The sequence below is a fragment of the Clarias gariepinus genome, chromosome 20 (assembly GCF_024256425.1).
Source record: "Clarias gariepinus isolate MV-2021 ecotype Netherlands chromosome 20, CGAR_prim_01v2, whole genome shotgun sequence".
Taxonomy (NCBI): domain Eukaryota; kingdom Metazoa; phylum Chordata; class Actinopteri; order Siluriformes; family Clariidae; genus Clarias; species Clarias gariepinus.
In genome coordinates this window covers 22,171,117-22,183,611 of record NC_071119.1, presented here as the reverse complement: position 1 = coordinate 22,183,611, position 12,495 = coordinate 22,171,117, and the positions used below count along the sequence as shown (strand labels likewise).

Below are 12,495 nucleotides of genomic sequence, written 5' to 3'. Positions count from 1 at the left end.
AAACATCACCAGAATTTACATCAGAGCCACCATCAACTTCATCTTTCGAATCAAATACAGAAATTACATTGGAAACATCAACAGTTGCTACATCAATGCCATCATCAACTTCTCCTTCCAAATCAACTATAGACATTGCATTTGAAACATCACGAACTGCTACATCAGAGCCACCATCAACTTCTCCTTTTGAATCAACTACAAGCATGGCATTGGAAACATCAACAGGTGCTACATCAGTGCCATCATCAACTTCTCCTTTAGGATCAACTACTAGCATTGCAATGGAAAGAACACCAACTTCTACATTAGAGCCATCATCAACTTCTCCTTTCAAATCAACTTCAGGCATGGCATTGGAAACATCAACAGCCATGACATCAGAGCCATCATCAACAATTTCTTTCGAATCAACTACAGGCATGGCATTTGAAACATCAACAGCTGCTACATCAATGCCATTATCAACTTCCCCCTCAGAATCAACAACTAGCATTGCATTTGAAACATTACCAACTGCTACATCAGAGCCACCATCAACTTCTCCTTTTGAATCAACTACAAGCATGGCATTGGAAACATCAACAGGTGCTACATCAGTGCCATTATCAACTTCTCCTTCAGAATCAACAACTCGCATTGTAATGGAAACAACACCAACTGCTACATCAGAGCCACCATCAACTTTATTTTCCGAATTAACCACAGGAATTACATTGGAAACATCAACAGGTGTTACATCAGTGCCATCATCAACTTCTCCTTCAGGATCAACAACAGACATTGCATTTAAAACATCACCAACTGCTACATCAGAGCCATCATCATCTTCTCATTTTGAATCAACTACTAGCATTTCAATAAAAACATCACCAGAATCTACATCAGAGCCATTAACAACTTCATCTTCTGAATCAACGACAGTAATTACATTGGAAACATCAACAGTTGCTAGATCAGTGCCATCATCAACTTCTCCTTTTGAATCAACTACAAGCATGGCATTGGAAACATCAACAGGTGCTGCATCAGTGCCATCATCAACTTCTTCTTCAGGATCAACTACTAGCATTGTAATGGAAACAACACCAACTGCTACACCAGAACCATCATCAACTTCTTCTTTTAAATTAACTTCAGGCATGGCATTGGAAACATCAACAGCCGCGACATCAGTGCCATCATCAACAACTTCTTTTGAATCGACTACAGGCATGGCATTGAAAAAATCAACAACTGCTAAATCAGAGCCATCATCAACTTCTCATTTTGAACCAACTTCTAGCATTACAATGGAAACATCACCAGAATTTACATCAGAGCCACCATCAACTTCATCTTTCGAATCAAATACAGAAATTACATTGGAAACATCAACAGTTGCTACATCAATGCCATCATCAACTTCTCCTTCCAAATCAACTATAGACATTGCATTTGAAACATCACAAACTGCTACATCAGAGCCACCATCAACTTCTCCTTTTGAATCAACTACAAGCATGGCATTGGAAACATCAACAGGTGCTACATCAGTGCCATCATCAACTTCTCCTTTAGGATCAACTACTAGCATTGCAATGGAAAGAACACCAACTTCTACATTAGAGCCATCATCAACTTCTCCTTTCAAATCAACTTCAGGCCTGGCATTGGAAACATCAACAGCCATGACATCAGAGCCATCATCAACAATTTCTTTCGAATCAACTACAGGCATGGCATTTGAAACATCAACAGCTGCTACATCAATGCCATTATCAACTTCCCCCTCAGAATCAACAACTAGCATTGCATTTGAAACATCACCAACTGCTACATCAGAGCCACCATCAACTTCTCCTTTTGAATCAACTACAAGCATGGCATTGGAAACATCAACAGGTGCTACATCAGTGCCATTATCAACTTCTCCTTCAGAATCAACAACTCGCATTGTAATGGAAACAACACCAACTGCTACATCAGAGCCACCATCAACTTCATCTTTTAAATCAACTACAGGAATTACATTGGAAACATCAACAAGTGCTACATCAGTGCCATCATCAACTTCCCCCTCAGAATCAACAACTAGCATTACATTTGAAACATCACAAACTGCTACGTCAGTGCCACCATCAACTTCTCCTTTTGAATCAACTACAAGCATGGCATTGGAAACATCAACAAGTGCTACATTAGTGCCATCATCAACTTCTCCTTTAGGATCAACTACTAGCATTGCAATGGAAAGAACACCAACTTCTACATTAGAGCCATCATCAACTTCTCCTTTCAAATCAACTTCAGGCATGGCATTGGAAACATCAACAGCCATGACATCAGAGCCATCATCAACAATTTCTTTCGAATCAACTACAGGCATGGCATTTGAAACATCAACAGCTGCTACATCAATGCCATTATCAACTTCCCCCTCAGAATCAACAACTAGCATTGCATTTGAAACATCACCAACTGCTACATCAGAGCCACCATCAACTTCTCTTTTTGAATCAACTACAAGCATGGCATTGAAAACATCAACAGGTGCTACATCAGTGCCATTATCAACTTCTCCTTCAGAATCAACAACTCGCATTGTAATGGAAACAACACCAACTGCTACATCAGAGCCACCATCAACTTTATTTTCCGAATTAACCACAGGAATTACATTGGAAACATCAACAGGTCCTACATCAGTGCCATCATCAACTTCTCCTTTCAAATCAACTACAAGCATTGCATTTGAAACATCACAAACTGCTACGTCAGGGCCACCATCAACTTCTCCTTTTGAATCAACTACAAGCATGGCATTGGAAACATCAAGTGCTACATTAGTGCCAACATCAACTTCTCCTTTAGGATCAACTACTAGCATTGCAATGGAAAGAACACCAACTTCTACATTAGAGCCATCATCAACTTCTTCTTTCAAATCAACTTCAGGCATGGCATTGGAAACATCAACAGCCATGACATCAGAGCCATCATCAACAATTTCTTTCGAATCAACTACAGGCATGGCATTTGAAACATCAACAGCTGCTACATCAATGCCATTATCAACTTCCCCCTCAGAATCAACAACTAGCATTGCATTTGAAACATCACCAACTGCTACATCAGAGCCACCATCAACTTCTCCTTTTAAATCAACTACAAGCATGGCATTGGAAACATCAACAGGTGCTACATCAGTGCCATTATCAACTTCTCTTTCAGAATCAACAACTCGCATTATAATGGAAACAACACCAACTGCTACATCAGAGCCACCATCAACTTCATCTTTTAAATCAACTACAGGAATTACATTGGAAACATCAACAAGTGCTACATCAGTGCCATCATCAACTTCCCCCTCAGAATCAACAACTAGCATTGCATTTGAAACATCACAAACTGCTACATCAAAACCAACATTAACTTCTCATTTTGAATCAACTCCTAGCATTACAGTGGAAACATCATCAACTTCTCCATCAGAGCCACCATCAACTTCATCTTTCGAATTAACATTGGAAACCTCACCAACTGCTACATCAGTGGCATCATCAACTTCTCCTTTCGAATCTACTACTAGCATTGTAATGGAAACATCAACAAGTGCTACATCAGTGCCATCATCAACTTCCCCCTCAGAATCAACAACTAGCATTGCATTTGAAACATCACAAACTGCTACGTCAGTGCCACCATCAACTTCTCCTTTTGAATCAACTACAAGCATGGCATTGGAAACATCAACAAGTGCTACATTAGTGCCATCATCAACTTCTCCTTTAGGATCAACTACTAGCATTGCAATGGAAAGAACACCAACTTCTACATTAGAGCCATCATCAACTTCTCCTTTCAAATTAACTTCAGGCATGGCATTGGAAACATCAACAGCCATGACATCAGAGCCATCATCAACAATTTCTTTCGAATCAACTACAGGCATGGCATTTGAAACATCAACAGCTGCTACATCAATGCCATTATCAACTTCCCCCTCAGAATCAACAACTAGCATTGCATTTGAAACATCACCAACTGCTACATCAGAGCCACCATCAACTTCTCTTTTTGAATCAACCTCAAGCATGGCATTGAAAACATCAACAGGTGCTACATCAGTGCCATTATCAACTTCTCCTTCAGAATCAACAACTCGCATTGTAATGGAAACAACACCAACTGCTACATCAGAGCCACCATCAACTTTATTTTCCGAATTAACCACAGGAATTACATTGGAAACATCAACAGGTCCTACATCAGTGCCATCATCAACTTCTCCTTTCAAATCAACTACAAGCATTGCATTTGAAACATCACAAACTGCTACGTCAGGGCCACCATCAACTTCTCCTTTTGAATCAACTACAAGCATGGCATTGGAAACATCAAGTGCTACATTAGTGCCAACATCAACTTCTCCTTTAGGATCAACTACTAGCATTGCAATGGAAAGAACACCAACTTCTACATTAGAGCCATCATCAACTTCTTCTTTCAAATCAACTTCAGGCATGGCATTGGAAACATCAACAGCCATGACATCAGTGCCATCATCAACAATTTCTTTCGAATCAACTACAGGCATGGCATTTAAAACATCAACAGCTGCTACATCAATGCCATTATCAACTTCCCCCTCAGAATCAACAACTAGCATTGCATTTGAAACATCACCAACTGCTACATCAGAGCCACCATCAACTTCTCCTTTTGAATCAACTACAAGCATGGCATTGGAAACATCAACAGGTGCTACATCAGTGCCATTATCAACTTCTCCTTCAGAATCAACAACTCGCATTGTAATGGAAACAACACCAACTGCTACATCAGAGCCACCATCAACTTCATCTTTTAAATCAACTACAGGAATTACATTGGAAACATCAACAAGTGCTACATCAGTGCCATCATCAACTTCCCCCTCAGAATCAACAACTAGCATTGCATTTGAAACATCACAAACTGCTACATCAAAACCAACATTAACTTCTCATTTTGAATCAACTCCTAGCATTACAGTGGAAACATCATCAACTTCTCCATCAGAGCCACCATCAACTTCATCTTTCGAATTAACATTGGAAACCTCACCAACTGCTACATCAGTGGCATCATCAACTTCTCCTTTCGAATCAACTACTAGCATTGTAATGGAAACATCAACAAGTGCTACATCAGTGCCACCATCAACTTCATTTTTTGCATCAACTACTAGCATTGTAATGGAAACAACAACTGCTACATCAGTGCCATCATCAACTTTCCCTTCAGAATCAACTACCAGCATTACAGTGGAAACATCGACAACTTCTACATCAGAGCCACCATCAACTTCTCCTTTAGGATCAACTACTAGCATTGCAATGGAAAGAACACCAACTTCTACATTAGAGCCATCATCAACTTCTCCTTTCAAATCAACTTCAAGCATGGCATTGGAAACATCAACAGCCATGACATCAGAGCCATCATCAACAATTTCTTTCAAATCAACTACAGGCATCATCTTGAAATCAACAACAGGTGCAACTTATTTCAATTCAGAGTATAACTCTGGATTTTTCTAACTCAGACACTATTTAGAATTACTTTTTGTTCACAAATAATATATTAGCTATCTCAAACATCTCTTTAACATTTACATATTCCTACATGTTTTTTCCATAGATGAATCCCCCGCAACGACTGCAGTTGACATAAGGAATATTAGCTTTACAACTAATGAACCATTTGATGTTGCCCTTTTAAACCAATCTTCACCAGCATTTAATGACCGAGCAAACCTTGTCAATAAAAAGGTCTGTCTCATTTATTAAAATTTACATGTAGTTTTGTTTTGTAAACATATGAATTTAACATTTAAATTTTAAAAGTCACTTGGTTTTCAAGACTTTTGTAAGTGCATCTTCGGTTTGGTAATTTCATACGTAGCCACAAATACATCATTTTTATACATTCTGTGTAAAGTTGTAAGTTTTGCTGTCACTGTAAGAAGGTTACATGAGCATGTCAGCTCAGGATAGCCATTTGATGGATGTTTTTAATTTAATGACTTCTCCATAAAAGTGAAGGAAAAATAAAATCCTTAACACAATAAATCAGAGATGTTATGCACTGTAGGTTGTGTTTGCCTTAAGAATATACAGCAATGAATATCTTATCCTTTAATGTTGAATCTTTAAAGTAACTGTCTTTGCACTTTTTGTTTGTAAACAGCTTGAACCAATCTTAAGGGCAGCATTTAACAACTTTAATAGCCTCATAGTGATTCGTTGCAGGTATTGACCTTGCTTCTAGTCCATTTCTATAAAAAAATTTCATAAACTTTTCTAATAAATTGATGAAGTTAAATACATTTGTTTGTCCTCATAGGTCTGGATCAACCATCACAGATATGAATTTGAATTTCACATATAACCAGAGTCTTCCCAGTAATGATAGAATCATTGAAACAATATGGACGGCACCTACAGGTTTTAATATGACAAATGTTTTTGGTAAGTATGAAGCACAATTTTTAATGGTTCAAATGAGATAAGGAGCATTTTATTAATTATTTTAAATGCCAACTGCTGAGTATTATAGGTGACACCTACAGTATATATATATATATATATATTTTTTTTTTTTTCTCTCTCTCTTCAAATAGTCAGTCTGGCCCAGTAAAATTGAGTGTTGTCTTATTTATAATTTAACTAATACTGTATATGTATAATAAATTTTTCTGTTTTTTAGTAATCCTCTGACCACGATTTTTTATAAAAATGCGAATAACACCTTTTATTTTACTTACTTTTACAGTAACTACCTTTAATAGTACAACTCCTGCTCCAACCACCCCCTCAACTACAGCAAAGCTACTTACTACTACTGTTCCCATCAGCACAAAACCACCAACAATGACAACTGAACTACTGCAACCAACAAACAAAACTTTAACATCCTCCACAACCACTAATACCACCAATACACAACAAACAAATAAACCACCAACAACCGCCACAACCACAACGCAACAACCAGTGATTCCCACAACAAACACCACCAAAATGCAAACAACAACTACTTTCACCTCTACAAATAAACTACCAAATCCCACCAACAGCACCACTAAAACACAACAACAAACAACCATAAAAATGGCAACAACCACATTGACTACACCACAACCAAGAACCACCACTAAAAATACAATGCCACAACCAACAATCCTCACAACAACAACCAACACCAAACTACCAAAACAAACAACCACTACTTATACCACAACAAAAGAACAACCAACTCTCACCAACAGAACCACCAATACACAACAAACAACCATAAAAACACCAACAACCAAACTGACAACACCACAACCAAGAACTCCCACTACAACCACAATGCTACAACCAACAATATCCACAGCAACCACTACCAAACCACCAACCACTAATTCTACCACAACAAAAGAACAACCAACTCTCACCAACAGCACCACCAATACACAACAAACAACCATAAAAACACCAACAACCAAACTGACAACACCACAACCAAGAACTCCCACTACAACCACAATGCTACAACCAACAATATCCACAGCAACCACTACCAAACCACCAACCACTAATTCTACCACAACAAAAGAACAACCAACTCTTACCAACAGCACCACCAATACACAACAAACAACCATAAAAACACCAACAACCAAACTGACAACACCACAACCAAGAACTCACACTACAACCACAATGCTACAACCAACAATATCCACAGCAACCACTACCAAACCACCAACCACTAATTCTACCACAACAAAAGAACAACCAACTCTCACCAACAGCACCACCAATACACAACAAACAACCATAAAAACACCAACAACCAAACTGACAACACCACAACCAAGAACTCCCACTACAACCACAATGCTACAACCAACAATATCCACAGCAACCATAAAAACACCAACAACCAAACTGACAACACCACAACCAAAAAACCCCACTACAACCACAATGCCACAACCAACAATATCCACAGCAACCTCCACCAAACCACCTAGACAAACAACCACTATTTTTACCACTACAAAACAGGGGCCAGCTACCACCAGTAACACCACCAGGACCCTTATTACCATCAGAACCCCACAACCAACAGCTACTAGTACCAACAAAACACTAACAACAACAACCAATACCACAACAGCACGGCTGACAACAAAATTAACAACCATTACCTCTCTCTTACCACAACTAAAAACTACAAAAACACTATCCACCATCATAACACCACGACCAGCATATACCACTACCACCACCAAAACACTACAACCAACAAACACAAAAACAACAACCACCACAACAACAGCTGGACTAACAACCACTACTGCTACCACTACAACACTGCGACCAACAACAACGAGAAGTACGACAACATCCACAACAACAACAGCAGCAACAACAACCATCGCACTAACTTATCCACCGCCAACTTTTGAGATAGTTGTTGGTTTCAAGTATCCCTATATTGAACAGCTTAGTGATCGTAACAGTAAGGAATTCAAAGGATTGGCTGCCATGGTGGTTGCAGTGGTAAGTCTTAGACCATACATTGAAATATTAATTTTCTAACACAGAACACTACTGTATATGTAATTCAATTCATTTAACAATTGTGGAAAACATATAAATTAAAAAATTGTAATAGAACCTTTGTAAGAGAAACAGCTGTCACTACTGCCTGTAGAACAACTGTAATAAAAGATAAAATTATTGTATAATAATAATAATAATAATAATAATAATAATAATAATAATAATAACAATAATAATAATAATAAACCTTTTTTTCTAGTTGAATCAAATTTTTTCAGCGAAGTATGGCTCTTTATTCATACGGACCACTGTCCTCGCCTTCATGTAAGACTTGCTTATAAATGTGTAATTTATTTAATTTACACACATTGTTGTATTTATGTTATTTCAACTTAAACCCAAAGAATTGTAAATCCAATCTTTATTTAATATTAAATTTAAAAACGTGTTTATTCAGAATATGCTATCATTGTAGCATAATAATAGCAAAAGCTTCTGCTAAAAAATTACAAGAACTAAATACTAACAAATGTATTTTTCTCCTAGCCCCACAACTAAACGTATAGATCAAAATACTGAAGCAAGCGTCGAGATATTATTCAATGAGAACTCGACAAGTCCCATACCAACTGGTACAGAAGTAGTGGACACACTGAAATATGTTGCGGAATATAACAATACTTACATGGTCCAACTGGATGTAGCTACAATCTCTCTCATCAGTAAGTATATAAATATATTTTATTCTCATAAATCTTGATACATTTTATCAACACTTTATTTGGGCTCTATATTTATTTTTTTACTAGATATTTTCATTCACACCCCAATGTAAATTTCTATTTCCAGATGAGCCATACCATATCCCTGTGAGGTTCCGAACAAATGGAACTTTTGTAGGACTTCTTTCAAATCCACTTTCTGATTTATTTACAAACAGATCAATCATGATTAAAAATGGAGTAAGTATAAAATTATCACACATTGTTGTATAGGATTTTTTTATACAAACAGTATTCCCTATTGTTTGATTGTCACAGAAACATAATGGTCACGAATAGGTATGACATAATGAAAATGTAGGCTGCATATGATTCATTCTATAATCTGAAGTACATTTGATCTCATAAAATAAAATTATAAAAACATTGTTATTAATCATTACAACAATCATTGGTTCAGTAAAATTATTCAAAACATTTTTAGTAAATCTATTCAAGGTAAAGTATGTTCTTTGTTCACTATTCAGATTTGTGTAACTATGTTACAGACAAACTAAATGTCATTTGATTAAATCCTGCATTTTTAATCATTTAGCCATCATGCCGTAGACTGTATACAAGTTTTTTTTACTTTTGATATATATGAATGTTCCCTGTAATATATTATATTCATGTTTAATTTTATAATTTTAAAAGTAAAATAGCAGTTAAGTAGGTGAAGTTTTTTTTACACTTTGACTAAAACTACCATTGTTACCATATTTTATATCCCACTTATTTTTATTTTAAATATCGAGTATTGCACCTTTTAACACATGCTTCTGACTTCATTGCAGCTTACCCCTTTTTTCAGAGAAGACTTCCCTACTTCATTCAACATGTTAGGCATGACAAACTACAGGTATTTATTTCAGGTGCACTTTGCACCACTACCCAGTTGTTTTCGTTTTTATACCCAAATTTGATTTTACACCGTCTATTTATTATTTAACCTTATCTGTCCACATCTAGCAATGGAGGTATTTTCGCAAATTCTGATTCAATTCTGAGCTTCATGGATTTGGCTTTTGCCAGCTCTGCTGGACTTCCTAACGTCACCCAAATTGGGAACACTATGCTAAGAGCTGCCAGAAATGACAGCCTTCCCTTCAAGATCTTCATCAATGATATCATAGTAAACGGCACCGGTAAGTAATGTATACATGTGGAATGTGGGGAAAAAATTTATGCACGGAATAACATCATCTGCTCATTGACTGTTTATCATTTTCAACCATGGTGGTTCTGAAGCTAGTTCGGGGCCAATAGCAAAACCAGATCTTAGTTTTCAGATAGCCAAGGCATTAGCCCTCTGACAGAGAAAAAAATATTACATGTTACCAACACTTTGCTGGGGTAGAACAAAAAAACATTTCTGTCAGGGGCATCACGACCAACTTTAAGTTTGTAACCGCCCTAAAAAAATAAAAAATAGACCCATTATACAATGGGAAGCTCAAATGCCTTCTAGCAAGAATATAGCTGGGAGAACTGGTCGCAAAGCCATGTTGCAGTTCAGCATTGTTTTTGTGTTTGCCGTTTGCATTTTTTTTAATGCTAGCATTGCCACTATTATCGCTGCTAGCGCTAGAATTGTCACTATAATTGCCGTTAGCATTGAAGCTAGTGCGAGTTAACCAAGGCCATTTTTCAGGAGGTTCGCTATTGGACCAGCCCTAAACCGGCTCTATCACCAGACATGGTTCAATTTGGTGGAAAAGTGATTAGCAATATGTTGTTATTATATGTAATATGTGCATTCCGATGTGCATTCAGTGAACTTGTTTTCAGAGCTCAAATGCCACAGAAAAGCTGGCAGGAGAAAAAACTCACACTAGGTATAAACTATTGGCACCAATAAATATAAATAAAGTGACAGCAATCTGACCAAGCAGTATTAAAACATCAACAGATTTGAAATTCTTCTGATTTTTTTTGTATGTTTTAAATGTGTTGACACTTAAGTTATTTTTTTCAACTGACATGTTACCACACCCGGGTCTTGAGCTTTGGAGAACAAACTTTTAATTTGTAATTAAAAACTAATAATGCAATATTGTTGCTGTGACATTCAGGATCTGTTTATGACTAGCATGTCATTTATGTTTTATTCCAACAGTAATATCATCGAGCGACATCAGCAGCAAGATCAACGTGTCCATGGCGTGCTTCCTGGTTGCTGTCTCACTTCTGATGTCATGGTTCAGCTGATATTAAAACAACATCCATTTAGAGCAAGAACCATCGCCAGGTTTTGCACACCAATTAAATTAATGAACACATACAAATATGTATAGATAGTTTTATTTAGTATACTCTGAATGCATAAAATACACAATAATCATTTGTACTAGCACACTTGTATGATACGGTTTGGTTAGTACTTAGAGCTTTAGTTATTAAGAAGTTCTATAAAAGTTGGTGATGGGCACTTTGTAAATGAGTCGTTGTTTTAGAATAAATACAAGAATGAAGGAATTTCTTTGCCATGCGAAACATGGTAAAATTTTTACTATAGATAAAATATGTTTTTTTCCCACATTGTATTAAATTATGATTTAATTTAAATTAAGCAAGAATAGATTCATTATCTGTCTATCAGTGTTCACTCTGGCCTGCTTCTCAACAATTTTGTGTACCAAAGATGTGTATATTCACATGTTATGCAATTTACTATGGGAAGTAATGGACATAATATTTGTTATATTTAATGATTTAAACTTGTGCACTTTACAATTTTTTGTTCATTTAATCTACTTCAATGCACTCATCACTATGTATTTATTTACTGCAGTGGGTATGTAGACCTTTAGTCTATATACATTTATTGAGATATTTTAATATATTCATCTGTGTGTTATAATATGGTTGTATTCACTATAGAATGTTATATTTATAATGGCACAACTTAACTTCTAATAAACTCTTGAGAAGCTGTATCAGTAATGTTTTTTTATTATTAGTAGTAGTTCAACTTGAATGTTAAGTTACTGTCTCCCTAGAGATAATTATATATCTAAGGTTTGTGTACTTCCTGCTGCCAAGATCCACAATTACTGGTTCCATTTGCAATTATCATTATTGCAATTTTTATTGCATGAATAATTTAGCAAATAACATTCCAAATACCATGTCCAGACGCTTGATGA

The 12,495-nt window shown here is 36.5% G+C and overlaps 1 protein-coding gene across 1 annotated transcript; it reads left to right on the top strand.

The window, feature by feature from the left end:
- Positions 1-1,424: 1,424 nt before the first annotated feature.
- Positions 1,425-12,273, top strand: LOC128508294 (mucin-2-like). The gene is made up of 11 exons (XM_053479560.1): positions 1,425-5,523; positions 5,668-5,798; positions 6,217-6,278; positions 6,373-6,497; positions 6,802-8,582; positions 8,845-8,909; positions 9,132-9,307; positions 9,435-9,547; positions 10,144-10,208; positions 10,319-10,494; positions 11,466-12,273. Exons 1-11 carry the CDS (start codon positions 1,503-1,505, stop codon positions 11,555-11,557), a joined length of 6,807 nt encoding a protein of 2,268 aa, XP_053335535.1. The 5' UTR covers positions 1,425-1,502; the 3' UTR covers positions 11,558-12,273.
- The last annotated feature ends 222 nt before the right edge of the window (positions 12,274-12,495 follow it).